Source organism: Cydia fagiglandana, chromosome 19 (assembly GCF_963556715.1).
Source record: "Cydia fagiglandana chromosome 19, ilCydFagi1.1, whole genome shotgun sequence".
NCBI lineage: Eukaryota > Metazoa > Arthropoda > Insecta > Lepidoptera > Tortricidae > Cydia > Cydia fagiglandana.
Window position 1 is genome coordinate 9372574 of NC_085950.1, and position 27284 is coordinate 9399857.

General features: G+C 39.0%; 2 protein-coding genes across 2 annotated transcripts in view; one reads left to right on the forward strand and one right to left on the reverse strand.

The window, feature by feature from the left end:
* LOC134673793 (facilitated trehalose transporter Tret1-like) lies at nucleotides 1-12697 on the forward strand. The gene is made up of 8 exons (XM_063531821.1): nucleotides 1-328; nucleotides 2244-2455; nucleotides 4190-4363; nucleotides 6682-6831; nucleotides 8750-8882; nucleotides 10477-10694; nucleotides 11103-11285; nucleotides 12461-12697. Exons 1-8 carry the CDS (start codon nucleotides 250-252, stop codon nucleotides 12695-12697), a joined length of 1386 nt encoding a protein of 461 aa, XP_063387891.1. The 5' UTR covers nucleotides 1-249.
* Nucleotides 12698-16447: 3750 nt separating this feature from the next.
* LOC134673783 (sister chromatid cohesion protein PDS5 homolog B) overlaps nucleotides 16448-27284 on the reverse strand; it is a 49663-nt gene continuing 38826 nt past the window's right edge. Inside the window, exons 18-19 of the mRNA XM_063531809.1 lie at nucleotides 27018-27113; nucleotides 16448-21050 (exon numbers count right to left, since the gene is read on the reverse strand). Coding sequence (XP_063387879.1) covers nucleotides 20949-21050; nucleotides 27018-27113 — 198 coding nt within the window. The 3' untranslated portion in view covers nucleotides 16448-20948. The remainder of the gene's footprint in view (nucleotides 21051-27017; nucleotides 27114-27284) is intronic.

Consider the following 27284-nt stretch of genomic DNA (forward strand, 5'->3'; position numbering starts at 1 on the left):
TTCGCGCCGTCTGTATGACTCTACGTTCGTATTTAAAAAAAAACTACGATTAAAAACCAAGCTGTGATAACTTAACTTTACTTTTAAATATGATAAAAAGTTATATTTATCATTAATTTCTAGTAATCAAACGGTAAATTAATATAATTGTGCGTATGGTAATGTTTACGCAACATAACCTCTAAAAGTATCGAGTGTAGTGTTTGTTTTTAAATCGTCCGTCATCGATGGTGAACTGTGGCAGTGGCAATGAATCATACAGCCATGGAAAGAAAGCGGCCGCCTGTCGAAAGTAGTGCTAGGAGGCAAATTTTAACAGCACTGTTAGGTAAGAGAAAGTTATTTTTTTTTAATATAATAGAAATATTGAACACCTAATATTATAAAAAAGATGACTCAAAATTCTGAAATTGCACCTTGTATCTATAGATGGTCAAGCAAATCTTGTCAGTAGAAAAAGGCGCGAAATTCAAATTTTCTATGAGACGCTATCCCTTCGCGCCTACATTTTTCAAATTTGCCGCCTTTTTCTACTGACAAGATCTGCTTGACCAAGTTTATATTTATTATTTATAATTATAAATATTAATGAATGTCAAATTAACTTACTTAATTAAATATTCTGACAGCTGTACAAGCACCGATTGGTTATGCGAGAGTGTCGTTGTTAGTTAGTCGTTGTGATAATAATAGGTAATTTCGATATCTTTGTTTTTAATATTATTAAAGTAGGTATATAGGTACGCAAAAAATGCAAGATAATCATGATAGCATGTAACCAATCAACCTGAGCGATCGTCAAAGTCGTATCAAAACAATATCAAACCCGTAACAAATCGTTAAATCAGAATCTTACAAATAAGTTTTGGCAAAGATCATTTAAAATTTATTTTATGAGGTATTATAAATGAGTGTTTATCGGGTTTTTCCGAAAAAAATGGTACATTTTCCTTTTTTTTTCGAGAAACTATAACTTTTGGGTTATTTGGACTCAGAATCACGAGTACTATTGAATGAGACAAAGAAAAAAAGTGTCCCCAGTTTTTCATACATTTGGGTGTCAGTTTTGTAACGGTCCATGCAAAATGTAGGTACCTATGTGAAAATGCGTTACGAAACTGTCATTTTTCAGGACACATTTTTATTCTTTTTAAATCGATATTCCTCGAGATTCTGAGTAGAAATAACCCAAAAGTTGATGGATTTAAAAAAAAAATGGTACCTACACTTTTAAGAAAATTTAAGAAAAGAGTATGGAACGAACACTCTAAGCTTACTATTTCTTTCTCTTATTTCTCTATGATATTACATACATATCTATGATGTTTCTTTGAAAACAGCAGGTTAATAATAGCATTGGCTCATAACATAAACAGTTGAAGTCGATATTGCATATTGCAACATGTGTCGTAAAGCGAGACGCGGTATGGCAATCAAACGAGTATAGCATTTAATCGAATCTAGAGGCGTATTCAGGTGTAAGAAATATGATGTTGATTTGATTTCAATCCCATTTATAAAGCCTGACCAGAAATATATGATCACGAGCCAAAACACAAGAAAATTATTATCAATGCACCCTACTGTAATTTCTTTGCACTTGCACCATCCCACCAACCCGGGGTTACCCGGATAAACCGTTAAGGATGATTTTAAATTTAGACAGGGCCTCATCGTTTTCTAAAAGGATCACGTGATCGCCTGCCATGCCATAGAAAAGTACGCCCTGGAAGCTCCGGCCCGGACACGGCCCGGTCTAACGTGAGTCATCCTTTAACCCAGTGTCAAATTGTACTGGTAACCATATACCATATGGTATCTCCAGGTTTAACCGGTTAACCACGGGTTAGTGGGATGGTGCAAGTGGCCGTAAGCACAGAATAAATAATAGTACTAGCTACAGAAGACTCACTCTCTAACAAAACGCGTCTGTTACGATCAGCACAGATATGGCCGCTAGGTGGCGACAGCGCCACGCGCGGCTTATGGCTTCCCCAAAATTGGAGTGGAACGGATGTACTTTTAGCTACCTGTAGCAAAGCGACGAAATCGCGGAGTGAGCCACGCCTACCCTAAGTACATAATTAGCATAGTATTAAGCATGAAGGTGTAAATATTTACGTATAATTGGGTGTATTTCATTCGCCAACAAACTGTTTCGCAGTTTGGCGAAGTTTTGTAATAGTTATAAGTGTTTTTTTGTTTATTAGCAATAAATAAATATAAAAAAAACTTGTTCACAGCAACAATCCCTACATTCACCTACGGCATTCAGATCGGCTGGCTGTCGCCAACCCGTCTCCAGTTGAAGGCCGCCGGCGTGACTGACAGCGACATCTCTTGGCTGGCGGCCGCACTACCACTGGCGGCTATTTGCGGCATACCGTTCTTTAGTTACTCCAGTGACCGCTTCGGAAGGAAGATCTGTATTATCACAGTGTCTCTTCTATCTTGTGTAAGTCCTTGCTTAAAGCACAGAATAAATAATAGTAGTAGGTACAGAAGACTCACTCTCTAACAAAACGCGTCTGTCACGATCAGCATATATATGGCCGCTAGGTGGCGACAGCGCCACGCGCGGCTTATGGCAAACCCCAAAATTGGGGTCGAACGGATGTACGTTTAGCTACCGACGAAATCGCGGAGTGAGCCACGCCTGCTTAAAGTCTACAGAAAGAACCTGCTACTCGTATATCCCGTAACTGACAGCGACATCTCGTGACTAGCGGCAGCAATATCAAGTAGATAAACCACCTACAAATGTAAGTACTTATCTATTACCATTTTAACCATAAACAAGAAAATATTGTAGCAGCAGTTTTGACAGCTGAACTAGATGGCATACTAATAAATAACCAATATGTCCCACAGCCACTAGGGCGGCGCCACAGCCATGCACGTGAATTAGTTCCCCCACCACATACAGTGATGTGTTTTACTCTCGACGTCAACTCATAATAAGCGTATAGCATATTATATCTTTGACGTAGATGTATGGAAACAAATATTGACATATTATCCACTTAACAAAGAACATAAGGCGCCATACAAATAAACTTGCCAACCAAATTCTCCTCCTCTCTGTCCTCTCAACGAATATTATTGTATTTCTTATAGTATGAAGATGACACTTACATGTACTACCTACATACGTTTCAACTTAACCTTTTCGCCGCCATTGACTTGATATAAAGTCAGTACCGTAAAATGGGGTGAGTTGGGTGAAATTTGACTTTCAAACCTCGATACAATTTTATTTTTACATTTTTACAACTGAATGGTGTACGTATATATATATAATAAGTGGTTCGGACGTTTGTATTTTAGTTTGTATTTTATTTTGGGTAGTTCCATATCATAACTTTGACGATAAAGAGGAAAACCCACCTCACCCCGTAGTGCCTCGTATTTGGGGTGAGAGGGTTTTCATACAAAGAAGGAAAGATTGGAAGATTGTTGGATTGATTTTTTTAATTATGCGTATTACTATAGCCCCATTTAAAATTGGAATACATTATTTTTGTAGCAGTAGCCTTAAAATCCCTTCTCACCCCCCCTCAAACCTTTTCTCCTCATTCATAACCCAACTCTCCCCGCGAAACCTACTCACCCCGTTTTACGGTACATCTCGTGCCCCACACCCCACGACTTTTTTTTGTTAAATAAATGCTAAGGCTATATTTCATACGAGAACCGGACAATCGGACATAAGAAAGCGTCCACACGGTCAATGAACAAAAGTTTTCGTAAATATTTGCTGTTTATTTCTTTTTGCCCCATTTTTCCTCACTTGCCATTTTTGCTTACTTGCTTGCTTGCTTTTTTTGTCAAGTGCCGACTGCCGACTAATCGGCGACTTGATATGTTAATGGAGCATTCCATGAAATTGTCTACCGTTGTCCCGTACAAACGCGAAGTTTCTGAAGATTTAAAGGTATAAGAGTTTCCTATTCTATGACAAATGGTCAAAAATATGCACAGAAAAATAATCGCCTGCTTTAAATGCCGAGAAAAAAGTCGCAACACAGCAAATAAAATGCGTTTGTACGGGACAGCCCGTGGAATGCTCCTAATACGGGTTGTTTACTGCAATCTGGGGCTTGGCGTTGATGAAAATGGCACTTTATTAAACCCGGGTTCAGGCGCAACCTAATTTTTTCATACCAATAGCCGAGATATTTATTCACAGATATCATGGACCATCAAACTATCCACCCTCTCCGCCCCACTACTGATAGCCGCGCGCGCCATCGCCGGTGCAGCGGCGGCCGGGTGCTTCGTCGTGGTGCCCGTCTACGTCAAGGAGATAGCTGAGGACTCCTGGCGCGGAGCCCTAGCTTCGCTTACTATGACTGTCTGCAAGGTACTTTCGGAATTTTATATTAAAGGAAAAAAATGGAAAAATTACGCTTCCGGCAGGACTTGAACCCGTAACCTCCGCATTCCGTGCTTACTACTTACTTTACGTGCGTACTTTCTGACCCTAGACTTTCCCTGAACTAAGAAGACTAGTGCGAGTCGGACTCGCCCACCTAGGGTTCCGTACTTTATAATATTTGTTGTTATAGCGCCAACATACATATATCATCTGTGAAAATTTCAACTGTCTAGCTATCACGGTTCTTGAGATACAGCCTGGTGACAAACAGACGGACGGACAGACGGACAAACGGACAGTAGAGTCTTAGTAATAGTGTCCCGTTTTAACCCTTTAGGTACGACGAATAAGATTATGATTATGAAACCTAAAAATGGTATGTCTATGTTAGGAGACTGCTAGTTACTCCAGACGATGAACTCTGGCTTCTCTTACGATGTCCGTCTGTAAAGTATTTTCTGAGGATCTTAAATTTCTACTGATTTAGGGAGATAATAATAAGAATAATATTTATTTGAAAAGAACCTTGTTAACAGGATTCTGAGTGCTTTCTTGTGGTACCGGTGTACATTGAACAGATCGCTTTGATATAACGTAAGCAGCACTGGCGCCGCTTACTGCATGTGACTGTCTACAAAAAAATTCGCCTCCATAAAATTAAGTAAATTAATTTTTTTCGAACGGACGTACGGACGGACAACTGGGCTATAACCGCGAAAATCAAAGTTCGCAAATTGCGGGCATTTTTCTCTGTCACTCTAATTACGCCTTCATTGGAGTAAAAGAGAAAGATCCCCGCAATTTGCGATTTTCGGTTTTCGCGGTAGCCCCTCTGAGGCTTATTATTGCGTCCCGTTAACCGTAGAAAACTCGCAATATCATTTTGGATCTATCATTAGACCCACTCGACTATATTGAGATTCATTGAATCTTAGTAACCGGCAACCTTGAGGTCTATTTGCTGAATAAATATACTCAAGGGCCTCATTCACACACATTCGATTCGAATTAAATTTAACACAGTTTTTACCACTCAGGACAGCAGCAAAAAAAAGCGGCCAAGTGCGAGTCGGACTCGCCCATGAAGGCTTCCGTAACAGCAAGTAACATAATTAAATTGCGGTTTACGATTTATGGCGATTAAAAAAAAATTCCTTACTAGATCTCGTTCAAACCAATTTTCGGTGGAAGTTTGCATAGTAATGTATATCATATATTTTTTTAGTTTTATCATACTCTTATTTTAAAAGTTACAAGTGTCTCTCGCGCAAAATATTCAGTTTAGAAAAATAATATTAGAAACCTCAATATCATTTTTGAAGGCCTATCCATATATACCCCACACGTATGGGTTAGATGAAAAAAAAGTTTCAGTTCTAAGTAAGGGGGACCCCCAAAATTTATTGTTTTTTTTCTATTTTTGTGTGAAAATCTTAATGCGGTTCACAGAATACATCTACTTACCAAGTTTCAACACTACCTATAGTTCTTAAAGTTTCGGAAAAAAGTGACTGTGACATACGGACGGACAGACAGACATGCCGAATCTATAAGGGTTCCGTTTTTTGCCATTTGGCTACGGAACCCTAAAAACCCCACTGGTGACAATAATTAACTTAGTGGTAACTAGTGGGGAATAATCCGGAACGGTGCGAACGAGTTAAGCGTAAATAAAATGTGTAGAGTCAGACCAATCTAAGTTGGCAGCGATATTGATAGCACATACTGTGCAAGTGTTATTTTATACGCCAAGCTTCTATGAAATTAAGTATGAAGTTTAAAATAACACTTTCACAGTCTGTGCTATCTAAATTGCTGCAGAGAGTTTATCTAATTAGCAAATCGCTGGGCCCCTATTCGCTATGATGTGCACGACAGGTGCTGCCCTCATTTTGTCGGAATTTCTATGTTAAATCTTATGAAGTAAAATTAGTTCAAGCGGCTGCCGCTAGTACTAATGTCGGACATTCCATATGATTACCTGTGTTTGTGACGATCAGCGCCACCGACTTCGCACGTTCCCAATAGAGAGTCATGCATAGAGAGGGTCATAGGACCCTGGTATTTTTCGCTTTATGCCAACTAAGGGCGGGGCCACATCTAGCGTCTTTCGAGCGTCGGCGTCTGGTCAGCGCTATGGAAAATGACGTAGCTGTGCAGTTGCGTCGACGTTGCGTCGAGCAGCGGCCATAGAGTTGTAGACGCCGACGCTCGAAAGACGCTAGATGTTGGGGGGGGGGGGGGGGCTAATCGATAGATACTTTATTTCGTACGAAATTAACTTTGATTTGTGTTTGTTGAAGCTAGGCGTCATCTTCGTATACGGACTGGGCACATGGCTGCCATACACACAGAACCAGGCGGTCTACTTGACCGTGGCGATCGTCCATGCGCTAGCCTTCTGCTTCATGCCGGAGTCGCCTAACTACTTGCTGAAGCGGGGTAGAGAGAAGGTAAGAAACACTTTCAGTAAGTTGGGTTTTTTATTCTATATCCCAATATAATCCTAGAATCTAAAATGATGGTCGTATTAACCAATTTACTACCCAAATGTTTATGATTTTGTACTATAGTTCGTTTTTTTAGCATTAGAAAGAACTTGCAAAAAGGTAAGCGATCTTGACATGTCTTTTGACTGAAAAACGCTATTTAAAATCAAAAACTATTACTTATGAAAGCAGAGGAATATAAATGATCGTATTAGATTCATAATTGTTACATATTTGTCGTAACTCATTTTTAAAATGTGTTTTTCAATTAAAAGACACATCAAGATTGTTTACCTTATTTCTAATGCTAAAAAAAAACGAAGTATAATTTTGTACTAAATGGTAAGGTAAGTGGTACTGGTGCTCGACGTGGTCCCAGTACATGTCATCTTGAAACTTAAGTCATTGTCAATAGAGGTGACAGCAGGGTGTCATCTATTGGGCATTATAGCATGTCGAGCACTAGTACAGCCACCTTAGAATGAGAGATTAACAAATTGAAGCATTCGGTCTGTCATTATACTTAATCGTAAGCAAAACAGTTGGTTATTTGATAAACCCCCGAGGCTCTAGTACTAAAACACATGTTTTACATATGTTGCTCAATCTAATAGCTGCTTTATACAATTCCACGTCTCATTCCACTCTAAGAAATACCACGTCTAGCGCTTTTGCAACTTGCTATAAATAGGGTCTGCAAAAAAGGAAGACGTATTGACTGGATTATTACGTAATAGATCTTATCACATAGCAACTAGGCTCTATTTTACATGTCTTCGTATTGAGCTCTCGTGTGGTCACTAGTTTATTAACTACGTAACTTGCATTTATTCCAAAATCCTTAAAATCCGTTTTCAATCTAAGATTAAGAGGAAAGGAAACGACGTCACGTGACCGCTACTCCATACAAACATAGTCCCCCATTTTCCTCTCTATATTAAATGCTGGTCTGAATCCAAACGGTACCTACGCACCTAATTTTTGCAATACTTAATCAAAAAATCTAATAAAGTCAAACATAGGGGCATAGCATAGCTAATAGACATCAAATTATATAAATATCTCTTATCTTTTGCAAAGATCTCTTATCTCTTATTATGTAAAACAAATTTCCATAATGTCAAACCTACCCTCTTAATTACTAATCATTAGGTACGTTAATATTTAATTTGCCCCTAACCGTGCACCTATCGAAATGCATTTCTTGCAAATATGTTTAAGGATTAGAATAACAATGTAATAATAAAATAAATGCGATCGATCTACTGTGTAGATATTATAGATGTCGGCAGCTGATAGTAAAATTACTGTGTAATGTTTTGACGGTATGTATTAGTCACATTAAACCAAATATCTGGGAGACCGAACTTTCCTCGGAAAACAAATAAAAACTCCGAAATACGCGTTTTTCAAAAATTAGACCTATAGCTATCATGATGATGATGAGCTTGGCTAGATCCCCTGAAAACCCTCATACTCGTATAGCAAATTTAATTGAAATCGTTACAGCCGTTTCCGAGATCCCTGAAATATATAAATATTTATGTATATATTCATATGTACAAGAATTTCTCGTTTAAAGGTATAGGTAGGATAGGCTCGTTAGATTGTTTCAGGTGCCCGAAGGGCAAACTGTCCAGAAATAGGAGCCCCGCTCGTCGACTCAGGGAACGAGACAATGATTTTCACTTTTCACGATATGCCTAGGAATTCCACGAGCTGCCCGATTTTTTCATGATTCTAATTTATTTTATTGTTCTTTAAATTAGTATCTCTTTGCCTGAGATACAAGTTTATATTCCTAGTTCAGGCGCACGTAAGGTTTTCTCAGTAAATTATTCTTAGGGATTCTTAATTAAAATGTATGCTGCATTTATTACAGAAGGCAACACAAACAATAGCGTGGCTTCGGAGCCTGAACAGAGGAGAGACATCCGTCCTTGACGAAGTGCACAAACTCAAAGACGAGCACAGACGGTTCGATGAGATGCCCAGGGTCACGCTCTGCAGTATAAGTAAGTACCGTTGGACCATTGACGTATTATATAGGGCCATTGCGCTAGTTTCCGTCCATGCTCTAGTTTTCGTCCACTTGACCGATTCGCAAATAACATAATTGATTACTAATTTTCTAAATGCAGAATATCGTTTTTATGTAGACAGATATTAATTGTTTTGACATTAAGGATTACAATACGTACAAATGTGTGCACTAATGTAGGTTTATATTCAAATATCGTCAAGTGGACGAAAACTAGAGCTGAACGAAAACTAACACACCTACCCTATCTCAGGACGCGATTTACGGGCACTAAAAATGGTGTCACTCAATGCTCGCCAATCGTGCAGTCTAACGCAACTAGTTGCGACCAATCGCGCGCGTGATGCGAACTCATCCACCAATCGCGTTGTAACGGTGTTAGTGTCACACCGCTGTACTGGGGGCCTACCGCGAACCACGTTCGACGTGTTGCCTCTGTGTCGCACTTGTAAATTCTTACATAAGTGTGACAAGGAGGCAACAAGTCAAAAGTGGTTCGCGGTATAGACCCTGGCCCCATTCATGCCCCATATGTTTTTATTGCCCGTAAGGCCAGTCCTGAGATATTCGTCAATGGCTGGACCTATCTGCGCTGCCCAGGGGCCGTAGGCTGACAATGGATTTATCCGCCAATCGAAAAGTAGGAATACAGGGTGCCTAGCCAACGTGCCACATGCGTGATATTCAAAGTTCATAGTTCTACTTATTAAGTATATGCAGTAATTATATTAAGTTTCTACACACTTAAAGCATAATCCAACGGTTATTTCATACTCTGTAATAATACGGAATTATAATTACCTTCATCCGTTTGTAAAATTATTATAAGTACTTGTATTGTATTCACATGACTATGAGCCTTAGTTCAATATAAATACGAGTTTAATAACCCTAAGGCAAGAATAATATTGCTGTGTATATATGAAGATTAGGTACTTAATGAAAATCTCGGAAATATACCTAGACGTAGATAAACACACTGTTTAACTACGCTAATCTGCAATTACATTATTCCTTTAGTTAGGTAAAAACAATGTCTTTGGTTTTTATCTGAATCCGTAGTGTAGGCAAGCGTGGGTCACTCCGCGATTTCGTCGCTTTGCTACAGGTAGCTAAATACATCCGTTCGACCCCAATTTTAGTGGGTAGCCATAAGCCGCGCGTAGCGCTGTCGCCACCTAGCGGCCATATCTGTGCTGACCGTGACGGACGCGTTTTTTTAGAGAGTGAGTCTTCTGTACCTAGTATTATTATTTATTCTGTAGTGTAGGTACATTTTATTGACTGCGCCACTGTTGAAGCTGGGGCGATTTCTGAATTTCGATCGCTCGATTTGGTCACTCGAAAATCAGTGGAAAATGGCGAATCGCTAATTTTTTAAATACGAGCGATAGACATTTGGAATCTGGTGGTACCTATTGACCACTCGTTTTAAATTCTATTAATAGAATTTAAATGCCTAGTAGTGGACATATTATTGAACGGAATACACGAAATCGAGCCGTTGAAATTCAAAAATCGGCCCCCAGAGCCACTGTTCCCGCTCTGACCCTACCTTCTTTTCCCAGTCCGGGACCGGGCCACCTTCTCCGCTCTCCGAGTCACGCTGATGCTGATGGCGCTCCAGACCCTGTCCGGGTGCTTCGCCCTCATGAACTACGCGTCGGAAGTGTTTGCCCGGGCCGGCTCCGCGTGGGACCCTAATCTGCTGACGCTGCTCATGGGGTTCCTGCAGTTGGCTGGCTCGTTCTTCACCACGGTCTCCATCGAGAAGTTTGGGAGGAAGGTAAGACAGTTACTATTGAAACAAGCAATGAAAACGGGTCACTAAGTGACCTCTCCGAGTCAAGCTCATGCTGATGGCGCTCCAGACCCTGTCCGGGTGCTTCGCCCTCATGAACTACGCGTCGGAAGTGTTTGCCCGGGCCGGCTCCGCGTGGGACCCTAATCTGCTGACGCTGCTCATGCGGTTCCTGCAGCTGGCTGGCTCGTTCTTCACCACGGTCTCCATCGAAAAGTTTGGGAGAAAGGTAAGACAATCGAATTTATTGAAACAAGCCCGCTTTGCATCTTATTGAAGTGAAAACTTCTTTAGCAGCGCTGACAGCGCAGTGATCATTTTGTGTAAAAATATCCTATAATATTTATTTATTAATTTATATGATGACTTACACTTTAAAATTTTCCTCCCCAGATCCCACTGGCCTGCAGCTGCGCCGTGGTTTCCCTCTGCATGATCGCCCTAGCAACCTACTTCCTCACTCACTCGGGTCCAAGATGGCTGCCCGTGGTATCTGTGTGTCTGTGTCTACTGTCATACGGCGCTGGATTAGCCCCCGTACCGATGGTCGTTATGGCTGAGGTGTTCACGTACCAGGTAAATACTTCAGCCTTTTATACCACCAATATTGAAATGATGGCCTAGCACCCAACTTCCTCACACACTCGGGTCCAAGATGGCTTCCCGTGGCATCTGTGTGTCTGTGTCTACTGTCATATGGCGCTGGGTTAGCGCCCGTGCCGATGGTCGTTATGGCTGAGGTGTTCACGTACCAGGTAAATCCTTCAGCCTTTTATACCACCAATATTGAAATGATGCCCTAGCAACCTACTTCCTCACACACTCGGGTTCGCGATGGCTTCCCGTGGTGTCCGTCTATCTATGTCTGCTTTCATACGGTGCTCCTGTGGCTATTTTTGTTATGGCTGAGGTGTTCACATACTAGATACCGGGTAAATCATAGTTCATTTTTATTTTTGTTTTTAGGTAATAAAAAAAAAGCAAAAAGAAAACGGTCACCCATCCAAGTACTGACCCCTCCCGACGTTGCTTAACTTTGGTCAAAAATCACGTTTGTTGTATGGGAGCCCCATTTAAATCTTTATTTTATTCTGTTTTTAGTATTTGTTGTTATAGCGGCAACAGAAATACATCATCTGTGAAAATTTCAACTGTCTAGCTATCACGGTTCGTGAGATACAGCCTGGTGACAGACGGACGGACGGACGGACGGACGGACGGACGGACAGCGAAGTCTTAGTAATAGGGTCCCGTTTTACCCTTTGGGTACGGAACCCTAAAAATGGACTTCCGGCAGGAAAGCGTCAGCTTGAGCTTTTGGCCCGCTGAGCACAACAAAGATTTTCCGGCTCTGTCGCGCAGAAAAACAGTAAACAAATCTCAGGAAATTAATAAAAATTCATTTCTCACTTTAATAGTATATCTAATATATTCCCTAGGGATTCTTTTGAGATAAGTACCACCGTAGTTACACATATTTATATGAAGATAGAATGTAATTTACATTAACATTCGGCCCAATTCGAACTTTAAGATACTTCAGTTAATAGATCTAGAAAAGATATGGATTAGATATGTAGGTAAGTGTCAAACAAGTGTCAAAATCGACGTTTCTTCAAAGAAATACGTCACTTTTGACACTGACATATCTAATCTATATCGTTTCCATATCTATTATTTGACGTATCTTAAAGTTCAAATATAGCTGTTATTTCGCTGCAACTATTATGATCGAAACATTTCGTCCACAGATGCGAGCGCGCATGGCCGGCGCGTCCATGGCGTTCTCATTCTTCTGCAGTTCCATGACCGTGCTGTTCTACACGCCCATAGCGACCGCGTTCGGTGTACACGTGGTGTTCTACGTGTTCGCGGTCGTGACGGCATGGGGGGTGGTGTACACGGCCCTCTGGGTGCCCGAAACGAGGGGGAAGAGTCTGCAGGAGATTAGGGAGTATTGGGTCAAGCCTCAACCCGTCCATGTATAAAAAAAATGAAAGAGATGTGACATATCTATATTCTACAGATAAATTTATTAAAAAAAGACGTAAGCTCAAGATTACATCCCGTCGACAATTTAAAGAGATTTAAACGCAGTATACCATTCCACCAGTACTGGAGTTAAATAATTGTAAATTATTATGGTTAGCTTCTATGGAACGCCTCTGCAGCTCCATGACTGCTGTTCTACACGCCCGTAGCGACCGCGTTCGGTGTACACGTGGTGTTCTACGTGTTCGCGGTCGTGACGGCGTGGGGCGTGGTGTACACGGCCCTCTGGGTGCCCGAGACGAGGGGGAAGAGTCTGCAGGAGATTAGGGAGTATTGGGTCAAGCCTCAACCCGTCCATGTATAAAAAAAAATGAAAGAGATGTGACATATCTATATTCTACAGATAAATTTATTAAAAAAAGACGTAAGCTCAAGATTACATCCCGTCGACAATTTAAAGAGATTTAAACGCAGTATACCATTCCACCAGTACTGGAGTTAAATAATTGTAAATTATTATGGTTAGCTTCTATGGAACGCCTCTGCAGCTCCATGACTCAGGGCTTTAAATACCGTTAAAAAGTTGGTATCGTTACCACGAGGTGACAGATTTAACGTTAAGTTGTAACTAACGTTAGACCAGGTACCGTTAGTTATACTACTCTTTACCGGTAATAAAATGGTAACGTTAGCAGCTGTCAATTTGAGGTAACGTTAAGTCAAAGGTATCGATACACCATTTTTAACGTTAGTTGGTAACGTTAACAGCTGCTTATTACCCGTTTGATTAACTGATAGATGTCATCATCGTTGACAATCGAGCGAATATTCATTCACTCTCAAGCTCAAGCAGAGATGGGTATTTCGTAATTGATTCCTGATTCTACGATTACTCGAAATTACTTTGTAATCTGATCACTTGAATCAGGAATCATCTTTTCTAATATTACAATTACTACTAATTGAAATCAATGTCGATTCCTCACTACAGGAATGTATTAATTGATTCCTTTCAGATTACATTTCGTACTACTACTATCAAAAGTACATTTCGACTGTAAATATGTATAGATGTTGTTGATGTTGGCTTACTAGATATAAATGCACCTTATTTGAATCAGGTGTGCAGATTTCGAAAATGACCATTTTGGAGTCCAAGATGCCTGCCGTGCACTTTGACATAAAGTTATCATGGGTGTCGTTTTATAGGTTTTAGGGAGTGCCGGTTTCGAAAATCATGACAGTTTTGGGATCCAAGATGTCTGCCGTGTGCTTTGACATAAAAGTCATCATGGGTGTCGTTTTATAAGTTTTAGAGAGTGTTACGAAGCCGGTAAGATCTTTTCACGGCTAGGCATGTATAGTGCTTTTCTCAAACATGCAATGAAATAATAATGATGTCCTTAAAATATTACTATAATAATGTCCTAATGTGATAGGTTGTTCAAATGTTCAGTGCGTGTGGTTCTGAAGAGGAACGAAAATTTTATTATTTTTGCGTGACGACGCACGGTTTAGGAGATCCATCCCTATTTAAACTTTTTTGTAGTAGAAAAATTGCATTGCAAGACTTGCATCTTTTTACAATGTTTTTGATGGAATCATTTTTACAAACAAGCAATGACATCAATAAACAGATGTCTCATTTAATATAATCCGACTAAATTACATTTCAGTAACACCTCCATATTTCACAAAATAAATCAAGACATTATCCAACCTATATAATCTTGACGTATTTTATACCAAAGACGCCTGTACCTAATATAAACCGACCAAGTAACGAATTAGCTATACCATCATATTTAACAAACAAAATTATGACGTTTTGCAACCTTCTTATATTGGCAAATACATATATTACGACACAGCCGGGTGGTATTCTATCTGTCCAATCTCGGTCCAATGTGTATTCGCGTCTCACATTTTGCATAATGAGAGAGGGAGACGCAATGCATATTAGACAAAGATCTTAAACAAGTAGAATACACCTCTTTCATTTGATAAACATGAAGAATAATGACAAAAGACTATGAACTCTTAACTACTAGAATTAAAGTTGAGTTTTACTAACGTACATAATTATCTTTAATGTATTTTGACTGATTTAAATTTGACAGAAGCCCTACCGTATTTATGGTCAATAAGGTCTACTGGCCTTAAAATAGTATATGAAATTACAAGCAAATATCAGCTTAATGAACCATAGTGTTAACGTTAGTTGGGTAACGTTAGTTTATAATGGGAATTGGGTAACGTTAAGAAGCCCTGCAATAAAAAGTAGATTTACCGGTAAAATTAACGTTAACTAGCTAACGTTATAATAATGTTAAGTTACCAAGTATCGTTACCGTTTACTACCGGTAATAAGGTATATTTATGATTTTAACGTTAAGTAACGTTACTTTATAATGTGAATTGGTAACGTTAACAAGCCCTGCCATGACTGCTGTTCTACACGCCCGTAGCGACCGCGTTCGGTGTACACGTGGTGTTCTACGTGTTCGCGGTCGTGACGGCGTGGGGCGTGGTGTACACGGCCCTCTGGGTGCCCGAGACGAGGGGGAAGAGTCTGCAGGAGATTAGGGAGTATTGGGTCAAGCCTCAACCCGTACATGTATAGAAAAAATTGAAAGAGTTGTGACATATCTATATATACAGATAAATTTATTAAAAAAGACTAAGCTCAAGATTACATCCCGTAGACAATTTAAAGAGATTTAAACGCAGTATACCAATCCACCAGTACTGGTGACTGACGCATAAAACAAATAAAGTTAAATAGGGTAATTCGCCAGTCGGCCACCCCAAGCCAAAAATGATTTCTATTCACCTATAAATATAATTAATTTTAGTATAGGTGGCCAGTTATTGAAACCTTATACTAAAAGGAATTTTGTTTATAGGTGAATTGAATTCATTTTTAGTACAGAAAGACCTTAAGCCCCCTCCAGACTATGCGCGTGAATCGCGGGCGAAGCCGATTTTCGCTGTCTGCGAAAATCGACGCCACACTCGCGTTCGCGGCTTCGCGCCGCGATTCGCGCACGAGTGTGGAGGAGGCTTTAGCGAACTCGGCGCCGTCGACTGGACAGAAACGGCGTTAGACAGAGTAGCATGACAGTCTTTGGTGTCGGAGGCCAAGATCCACTTCGGGTCGTTGGGCCACAGCAGTAAGTTTAGTTTAGGTCGGCCAGTTACTGGCGAGTTGCCTAATCTAATTGTTATAAATTATTACGGTTACCTCCTATGGGACGCCCCGTGCGTTAGTTCTTTCGCAGCCTCACACCTCGGCCTGACTGCGGACTACTGGTTCCGCTGCATACTAGTGCGCTGGTATAACCGACGTTAAATATACGTTTATATTTTTCGCCTTATTACAAAGGAGTAAGGACTGATTTAGACGGCGCGCGAACTCGCATGCGATTTTAGTTACCTCGCGGATTGTTGGTTACGTCCAATTCAACCGACCGATCAAAACCCGCAATGTAAAGAAACTCGCATGCGTGTTCTCGCATCCTCTAAATGAGCCATAAGGTGCTAAAGTGTCATCAACTTTTTACTAAGTGCCAATTATGGGAGATTTGGTTGAGATTTACATTGTAATATATGGGAGATTTGGTTGAGATTTACATTGTAATATATGGGAGATTTGGTTGAGATTTAGATTGTAATATATGTGATATTGTTTTTTATGTATACCATGTTGTATTTATTTATGGAGGAATTAAATAAAAAACAAAGTGTTATATTTATTATTTAATATATAACTACAGAGAATCGTCTCGACGCACGCGTCGCGTCACCGCCGTCAGTTGTAATCCAATTTTTGGTACACTTAATTGAATACAAAAGTGAATTTAAATTAAAATTAAAAACAATACACTATTGCCAGGCTCGAAACACAGTTTGGACACCGAGCAAAAAAAACGTACAGTTACAAAAATGTGACGTCCCACTGGTTAAGGTACCTTATGGAGGTTGGCGCTTACGCTATTATTAACGCCGCTCCAATATTATTGCGGCGCTATGCCACGTAAGCGCCAGCCGCCATAAGGAACCTTTTGCCGTGGAACGTCACAAATACTTATGTACGTGTTATAAAGAACAATTTTCGTTGGGTAGCTTTGACCATTGAATACAATCTGGGATGCGTATCCCTTATCTTTTCATCTCTTTTCCACGAGCCTAGAGTGAACGAGATGTATATTCCATCCCAGGGTACCTAGCCATAATGCCAATCGTTCGTTCCGTTCGAACGATACGCTAAGTAATAGAGGGAGATTACCGTTTCGTTTGCTGGCAACGATTGGCATCTTGGCTAGGCACCCTTGTCCACTGAACGATTAGAGTCCAGGTACATACACTGTGATCATTGAAAAAATTACTCTAGTCCTCTGACATAAATCTTTTCGCCCCTTTAAAAATGCCACAAACCTACACAGCCTAACCAGATAGGAACTGTAATATTCTGTTCCTAACTACAACACATTACTCATCTCCATACGAATATTTCCGAGTTTATCTTTTAAAAAATATTAAAAATAAAACTTAATAATAAGTGAAACGATTTCGAGAAAATACACACATCTTTATAGCGGGATCCGCTAGGAAATTAACCTTTTCGCCGCCATTGACTCGATATAAAGTCAGTACATTTCGTGCCCCACACACCACGACTTCATATCAAGTCGTGGTTTTGGTCAGGTTTGCGTGCAACTTTTGACATGGTTTAACGACACTATTACTTCATTGACGCGGCGGCGAAAAGGTAAATAGTTCTTCTTTTGTAAGATAATAATATCACGAAGAAACTGCTAATATTTAAGACTTAAGTAATTCATAAGATAACTAGCTACGATGTCCATGAAGTGTCCGAATGAATTTATAATTGATACAATTAAGTCAGAATAGTAAAAACATAATTGTTTAAATTTTAAGATTTTGTCGAAACGAAAATGAACAGATAACTATCAGCCGTAAATACAAACTTAAAACAACGGGCAAACAAATTTACGTATTAAAATCTAGAAACTTATGATTATAATTCTATATTACAGACTCGACTTAATCGATATATCACTCCTTCAAATGTCAACTTAAGACATGGTGATGAAGAATGTAATGAAACGTTCTACCCATTGTCCTTCAGAAAGAACAAAATCATACTGTTATAATAATGACATAAGTGTCGCTTAACTTCAAACTCGGGTAAATCCATTGGACCCTCTCAGCAAATATCTACCCTATTACGTTTTCTTAATACCAAAATCGCATAATCTGACAGATGGATTTACCCGAGTTTGAAGTTAAGCGACTCATAAGATGTCGGTAATGTCCTTAACTTAGAACACGTTAAAGTTAAAATAGATTAATCCAGAAAATAGACAAAATTCATCTTAACATTTAAGCAAAGTGAATTTAAAATAGAGATTTACTGTCATAGTAAATTATGTAGCTATAGTACATTTACTGCCATCTTTCGACAGAAGATTTTGTTAGAACGCCATTTGACTTTGATCATTATTCTTTCACTGATATGTGTTAACTTGTTAAATATTAATATTAACGCCATCTACTCGAGAGGAGGCCAAAGGTATGGTGCAATCATTTCAAGCGATGGCGCCATAACCTTTGGCCTACAGTCGAGTAGATGGCGTTAATTTGAATATTTAACAAATTAACACATATGTGTTAATTTACTGATATCAGTAAAAGAATAAGGATCAAAGGCGTTCTAACAGTTTTAATCTTCTGTCGAAAGATGGCAGTAAATTTACAGTGGCTACATAATTATACTTTGACAATCCGCCTTTATACACTCTACTCTTTGATTTCAGTAATCAGTTCAAGATTTACTAAAAACTTCGATTATTTTGGCCCATTAAATAGGAATGGCAGTCATTAAGGGGCGTAGGTAGTTGAAAATATATGATTCTGATCCTTTAGTTTTCTGATTACTTAAATAGTCCGTAACATCATAAAGTTTGCGTTTATAAAACTTATACCTATTCAAAGACTGGTGGTTTGTGAAATTGCAGTTTTTAATGCTATATCGGAACCCAAATTTCATTACTATGACTTTTAGAAAAAGCAAACGAAATAAATGCTGCAGTCACATTAACATAAACCGAGTTATAAGAAGTATCATTTGAAATGACTTAAAATAACTACAGTACCATTCTTGCCTTAGTCTTTCGTCATTCTTTACACAAATTACATGTTTTTATTCATCTCTTAAGAATGAGAAGCTCTTACACACCATTTTAAATACCTATCAAATAAATTATTCGGACAAATCCAATTTTTCGACAGTCGAAACTCGGCTTTATTTTGTATAATATAAATGCCAAGTTTCTGTGACTCCGTCTTTCAATTTGAGACATGTTGACATATCCAATATAAAGTAACTCTTGGTATGGAGCAAATAAGTATGGCTCCTATAGGCCCCGTGCATGAACTATAGGGGGCAGCATAGGGGCCGTCAGATTTTTGGCGCGAGGCGTAAATATGTCGTTTATGCTTCCGATGTAGCCCACAAGATGGCAGAACCTATGCACAAGGAAACGTACCAAGTAGAACGGTAGATGGTAGCACTTGCTTTGGTAATGTACACTATGTGCACATAATGTTTCCGATTCAGACCACAAGATGGCAGACCCTCCAACGCGCACGGTCCCTATAGGCATTTAGGGTAATTTTAGTTTTATTTATATTTACCCGTATACAGAATACAGATGATACGGTTAATTTTATTTAACGTCGTAGACTTTAGCGCTCTTGAATTTGGAACTTTCTTTTATTGACCGAGCGTTAGCGAAGGTCTTCATTTCAGCTTGGGTAGAAATGTTTTTGTATGTCCGGATGTTCTCCTCTGCTAGTTGCATTTTTGAACCGATTCTCGTGAAATTTTGTATATATGTAATACCAGTGATTTTGCACAGAAAACACCCAAAATTTTACAGTTTTTCGAAAAAAAGTACACATTTAAAATTTCAACGCTATTTAAGTCCAGTTTTGTCCCCTTTTGATGCCAAGAACGCGAAAAATTTCACGACTGTTCTGTTATTAAAATAATACAATACCAGTGATTATGCATAGAAAACACCCAAAATTTTAGTTTCTTGAAAAAAAAGGTACACATTTAAAATGTCAACACTACTCAAGTCCAGTTTTGTCCCCTTTTGATGCCAAGAACGCCAATAAATCCTCACAAAGTCACATCAGCGCCAAGAACGCCAAGTGTTATGCTCTGCTAATGTAATTTATACTTTAAAGTAAGATTTATATTGGGTCACTCGCATACGGGGGAAATTTTCGAGTATGATGTAGACCAAGCTTTTAAGGGTCAAGATCACCTTGGTCGGTATTTCACAAAGGAATTTGGCGGTACACCAACTCGGATGTAAACCAGCCAGGGGTTACCTTGTCTGTAAACTTGGTGACCGTGTCTAGACCGATGACCGTGACCGTTCAATGGGTAAAGAAAGCATTCCACGGACCGTACAAACGCATTTTATTTCCTGTGTTGCGACCTCCTTTTCGGCATTTGAAGCAGGCGATTATTTTTCTGTGCATATTTTTGACCATTTGTCATAGAAAAGGAAACTCTTATACCTGTAAATCTTCAGAAAATTCGCGTTTGTACGGGACAAAAGGTATACAATTTCATGGAACGCTCCAAAAGTACAAAATTATCGACATAGATATCTAGGGACTGGCTTTACGGGCAATAATAATGAGGCATGACAGGGGCCAATACAGCTGTGACACTGCTACAACGCGATTGGTTGATGAGTTCGCATCACGCGCGCGATTGGTTGACAAGTTCGCATTATGCGCGCGATTGGTTGACGAGTTCGCATTACGCGCGCTATTGATTGACGAGTTCGCATTACGCGCGCGATTAGGTGACGAGTTCGCATTACCCGCGCTATTAGTCGCAACTAGTTGCGTTAGACTGCACGAATGGCTGGAATTCGTGACTAACACCGCTGAACTAGTTCATACATACATACATACATACATCACTGACCCAAAAAGGATCTTGGCCTCTGACACAAGAGCCTTTCTGCCCTATTTTGCGCCACTTCGCGCCAGGTGGGTATTCCGAGGGCGGACAGGCTTTTGGGCTTCGTCACCGCTGAACTAGTACCATATTTAATGCCCCATTACCGCTTAGATGTAAGTCAATGTACAAAATGTGTATGCCTCTATCCGTCCGTGTATAATCTTGTTGTATGTCGTTCACTCGGAGTTGGGTCGCTTGCCGGGCGGCTCGTCCACGTCGGTCTCGGGCGGCTGCTCGAGCCCCGGCAGCTGGATCTGCGTGTCGGACGCCTCCGATGGCTGGAATGTACATGTTACGATGAGAATGTGGATACAGAGATTATTCCTATAGGGCTTCGATGACAATGAAATTTTAAAGTAAAATATAATATTATAAAATTTTGAGCTTGAATATTTATTGAATATTTTGCTTACATCATTAAAGTGTATTTAGAAAATATTAAGTATGATAAGTGTACTGATTTTGATCTGAATATTATGATGAACATTTGTGAGTTTTTCACGAGAAACATCGATATGAATAATATTACATGCAAGGAACAAAACTTACAATAAACTATAACAGCTTTACGTGAAATTAATATTTACATATCATATATATAAGAACCTTTGTCCATACAAAACAATATTAAAACATTACAAAAAAGGCACAACAAGATATATTATCTATTACCACGATTTTCATATTGACATTCGCTAAAGCGTGCGTAGCTTTTTTTCAATACATTTCGCTTGCACTAATATGCCAGTACAAGCCAAATGCATCGAAAGTATGTTTCGCACACGTTAGCGAATATATCAGTGTCAAACTCGTGGTAAGGCTACAGAAGTTGATCAAGTTGATATAAAAAAAATAATTAACAAGTCATAAAAGTAAAAATAAAATTATGAATCCAATAAAAGCGAATTCACTATTGCAAGAAACCAAAATCTGAAATATCCACTTGACCGTCCGACGATAGCATAGTATCCGAAACCAATATGCTCTTAACCGTCCGACCTTACTATTCAAAGGGGTGGAAGAAAGAATTGATTTCACAGCCATTTAAGGGAATATTTTGGCATTATTTACTAATTCTCTCGATGCGACAACGTAGCCTAACTACATAGTTAGCTCTAAAAAAATTTAGACGGCAGTGTAGTCATAATTTTTGTAGAAAGTTGTGAATGCGCTGCGCGGGGCGTGCGTCGCTGAAAAAACCCGGACGGTTGACAGGAAAACAGTCTCGCGGGCCGGACGGTTGAGTGGATATGTAAGGACGGGCAACCAAGAGTATGCAACACAGAGTAGAGTCGCGCGGCAGGGCTGGGGTGGTTACCTTGAGGTCAATGACCCCGGGCAGCGCGCGCGGCGGGCTGCCAGCGCGCGCGCGCGGCCGCGGCAGCTTGCAACAACAACAACAACAACACGCTACAGGGTCGCATTTCTTCCATGGAATTTTAGACCAGTCAAATCTTACAAAAAAATCTCCTAAAAAAACAATGCGTGATGTAGTTATGTATTTTTTATATATTGTTTGGAGTCCTTGGAGGAATGTGAGACTATGTTTTGCAAGCAAAAAAAAGTTGTGCTCTCTGTGTGATTTGCGAAAAACTGCAAAAATTTCAGACTTTTTTCAGAATTTACAGATTTATTGTAAAACTATGGGTTTTTGGTCAAAACTTGCTATGTAATGTTGAAAGTATATTAAATTTGGAACAATTTAAGCCCATAAACAGCGCCGTATGTCAAATAGTTCTTGAAATATGGGGGTTTAAAAAAAGGGTATTTTTTTCCTTGGTATGAAATTACAAGTTTTTCTATATTTTAAGACAAATATCGGCACAACCGCTCATGCTATGATATATATTGCAATGAATAAAGTTATAGCAAATTTAATTACCTTTCATTTAAGTGCTAGAAAAAGTCAGTAAGTCTTACAGTACTGAAGTTATCGTATAAAAATGAAATTGCTATAATGGGGAAGGCAACTGATGTATTGTTTAAGGCATTGTCAAAATCCCTTCAAAAGGCAGTACCATCGTCGAGAACGCAATATACGATTATCTTTTACCGGTTTTCCCCGATAGCAGTAGAGCGACGTCGGAGATCAACCATTTTTAAAATGCACCCCTCTCTTAAGCACTTCAATTCAGTAATGAAATCAAGACACAATCTGTAGTTTGGCTTGTTTCTCGGCTCCATTTTTTTGCTTGTAGCCACAGATCCCACGATGCCGATTCCGATTTAACAATTTGTTATGATTTTGAACTTGTTTTCATACGACCGACCTTGACGGGGATAGTTCACGGCAATTGGCGTGGTGTTGGATAAACACACTGAAAGTCATGTCACTAGTATGATACTAGATACTAGTAGTATCTAGCTCGCGCTCGCTTATTGGTGCTCTTGAGTGAACTCTGAGTCGTGGTAATACAAGATCACGATAATATCCTAACCGTAACATAATGATTCATCAGAATCAGCTACCATTACCCACTCTAGGTAAACGTTTAGTTATAGGGCATGTATGTGACTCAGTCTTGTCATGTAACCAGTACCTATATCAAAACTTCTTCAATGGTTTACCGAATTTACACAATAAATTACAAATTCATTTCCAATGGTTGTTAAGGCTGAAATGAATGTGGTGCTACTGCTCAGAGAGTTGTCAATCCACGGGTTGTAACTAGCAATACCTCTTTCACTAGTAGTATTTACTGTATAAAATAAATGTATTTATAGTAAAAAATAAAAATAATTGGAAAGTAAATGGGTCAATTTATCAATAGAAAACAAGTAATTGTGTGGTTTTATGAAACCACGATACAAGTGAAACTTTTTTCGGATTGTAGATATAGGCATTTAACTAAAAATATTTGGAAATTTATCGGATTTAGGGTGTTCTAAACGGGTTTTTTAATCTTAACTTAATTAATATTCTCTTTAATTATCTTATAAAAGCTCGCCCAACGCCAATCACGCCAGTTACTCAACATGATGCTGTAGTTCATTATTAATATCGCTTATACGAGTCAAGGGCTAAAGAAACCGGTATGTAAGCTTACCGATATGAAACAAATGTATGCGATCCGCCCGGCTTGGCACATCATGTTAACACACACTTATCTATACTTTCCTACGTGTTTCGTTCAGTTCTTTTTCTATAAATGATTTGGTTTGTCAGTTTATACACCTATCTAGTACAGACTAGTAGTAACAGGATATTGCCAGTTAAGACCCGTGGATTATAACACAAACGTATACCTAGGGTGGGTAATGGTAACTGATTCTGATGTATCAATTTGTTATGGTTAGGATTTTATCGTGATCTTGTATTACCATTACCACGACTCAGAGTACACTCAAGAGCACCAATAAGCGAGCGCAAGCTAGATACTAATGACATGACTTCCAGTAATTTTAGTGTGTTTCACCAACACCACGCCGATTACCGTGAACTATTGTCAAGGTCGGTCGTATTAAAACAAGTTCAAAACCATAACAAATTGTAAAATCAGAATTGGCATCATGAAATCTACGGCTACAACCAAAAAGTGGGGCCGAGGAACAAGCCAAACTACAGATTGTGTCTTGATTTCATTACTGAATGAATGAAGTGCTTAAGAGGTGAGTGGCGTGAGTGCATTTTAAAAATGGTTGATCTCAGACGTCGCTCTACTGCTATCGGGGAAAACCGGTAAAAGATAATCGTAGATTGCGTTCTCGACAATGGTACCGCCTTTTGAAGGGATTTTGATAATGCCTAAAACAATACATTAGTTGCCTTCCCCATTATAGCAATTTCATTTTTTTACGATAACTTCAGTACTGTAAGACTTACTGACTTTTTCTAGCACTTAAATGAAAGGTAATTAAATTTGCTATAACTTTCATTGCCATATATATCATAGCATGAGCGGTTGTGCCGATATTTGTCTTAAAATATAGGAAAAACTTGTAATTTCATTCCAAGGAAAAAAATACCCTTTTTTTAAAGCCCCATATCTCAAGAACTATTTGACATACGGCGCTGTTTGTGGGCTTAAATTGTTCCAAATTTAATATTCTTTCAAAATTTCATAGCAAGTTTTGACCAAAAACCCATAGTTTTATGATGAAACTGTAAAATCTGAAAAAAGTCCGAAATTTTTGCAGTTTTTCGCAAATTACGCAGAGAGCACAACTTTTTTTTGCTTGCAAAACATAGTCTCACATTCCTCTAAGGACTATAAACAATATACAAAAAATACAGAACTACATCACGCATTGTTTTTTTATTGTAAGATTTGACCGGTGTATTTATCTATACCTCGTTTTTTTTAGCATTAGAAAAAAGGTAAACAATCTTGATGTGTCTTTTAATTGAAAAACACATTTTCAAAATAAGTTACGGCAAATATGTAACAATTATGAATCTAATACGATCATTTATATTCTTCCGCTTTCATAAGTAATAGTTTATGGTTTTTAAGCGTTTTTCAATTAAAAGACATGTCTAGATCGCTTAACTTCTTGCAAGTTCTTTCTAATGCTAAAAAAACGAACTATAATAGGGTTCACAATCTGAGGGTCTACCGCGAAACAAGAAAATCGAAATTTAGTTATCTGAGCGATTCGTTTATTTTTTGCCATTTTTATATATTGTGAATTTCAATGCATCTATTGTGTTATTTCAGGTCAGGATCGCGAGCCCTTTTCATCCTTATAGGAGAAAAAAAGTGTCCTAAAATTCCATACATTTTTCAAACTTTCCTTTTTGTTACCGCCATACAAAGTATATGGAGAAATGGTGACACAATAGGAAAAAAACTCTAGGACATTTTTTATCCCATTAGGATCGAAAGGGCTCATGCTTCTGAGTAGAAATAACACAAAAGTAGCAATAAAGGTCACAATATATAAAAATAGCAAAAAATAAATAAAAAAACGCTCATCTAACCTTTCTATAACTCTTGCATATTCGAGCGATAAAGAGGCAGATAACTAAATTTCGATTTTCGCGTTTCCCGGTAGGCCCTTTGTAAACAAACCGCCTCGATGCATCAATTTCCCAACCCCCTATTCCTAATAAGGAGCATTCCACGGGCTGTCCCGTACAAACGCATTTTATTTGCTGTGTTGCGACTTTTTTCTCGGCATTTAAAGCAGGCGATTATGTTTCGTGCACATTTTTGACCATTTGTCATAGAAAAGGAAACTCTTATACCTTTAAATCTTCAGAAACTTCGCGTTTGTACGGGACAACGGTAGACAATTTCATGGAATGCTCCATAAACATAGTTCGTATTTGGAGAACAGTACTAAAGGCTCGGGGGCTCTAATAGGGAATAGCCAGCCTCGTCTTACTAAACTGTTTCGTTTCCCTCGTCAATCCGGCCGGCATTTCATGGCATGAGTGCATTCCATCTGTCCAATATCATGGTACAATGTGGATTTGCGTCTCACATTTTGCTTGATGAGAGAGTGAGATGCAATGGACATTTGACCAAGATCTCAGACAAGGTGGAATACCACCCTTAGCAAGAACAAATATTAACTCACATTTATAGACGGGTCTATCGCGAATTTATATTATTACCTTCATTTACTGACATTTCCTCGCAGGTTTCACTGGTCATGGTCGCGGCTAACTGATGTCCCAGCAAAATGTCAAAACAAAGATTTGTGCTACCCCACGAAAAGTGTATAAAAAAGTTTGGGGTAGACGTCACATTTTAAAACCACCCACTACACCTAATGTTAATTGTACAGTGAAATCTGTGTCGAAACGTCGGTAAATAAAGGTAATAAATAGTTATTTGTTTTACAAGGTTGTTGTTTAACCGCTCGTGCTAATATTGATACCCTCGCAACGCTCAAGATTCCAATTCTCGAAGCACGAGGGTTAAACAACATATGCCCCCGAGTGAAACACAAATTTTTTCACCACACTAACCCGAAACGAATATCAAATCTAAAATATCAAACAAAAACAAACCAAATCAAATCCAAATGAATGTTATTCAATATTTTATCATCAAAAATCATCATTTAAAAGTCAATTCTACCAGAAAACATAAGAAAATACTTGCACTTGATTACTTTGCCTCACATGTGAATAAAATGCAACTTTGCTATCAGTTTTTTAAGTGCAAAGTAAGCCTTTCCGAGCTGGTGAGGTGAATATAAATTCGCGATAGACCCCTCTATAAATGTGAGTTAATATGTGTTCAAAACGCGGAAGTTTTAAATATTATAAGAACAAATATGTGATAGTGTGTTACCTCGACGTCGTTGGTGTCTATATTGTCGGTGGCGGGCCGCGAGCGCTTCTTGCCGCGCGGCGCCGCCTCGGCCGTCATCGGCTTCTTCGGCTGGAACTGCACAATAACATAAGAAATACGAATAAGTTAACAGTATCAAATTAACGTGCTAATCTTCCATACGTTACAACGTAAAATGTTTGTAGATATTTCTTAATTCCTATAAAAATGAACTGTAATAAGGCCCATCATTCGACGAGAGAGGAATATAGTGAAAGTGTCTTAGAG

What these genes read in the sequence shown, in the direction of transcription:
- LOC134673793 (XM_063531821.1), top strand. Translation starts at nt 250, where the DNA reads ATGAATCATACAGCCATGGAAAGAAAGCGGCCGCCTGTCGAAAGTAGT. An exon ending in AATTTTAACAGCACTGTTAG is followed by an intron (nt 329 to 2,243) that starts GTAAGAGAAAGT and finishes ACTTGTTCACAG; the next exon opens with CAACAATCCCTACATTCACC. An exon ending in TGAAGCGGGGTAGAGAGAAG is followed by an intron (nt 6,832 to 8,749) that starts GTAAGAAACACT and finishes CATTTATTACAG; the next exon opens with AAGGCAACACAAACAATAGC.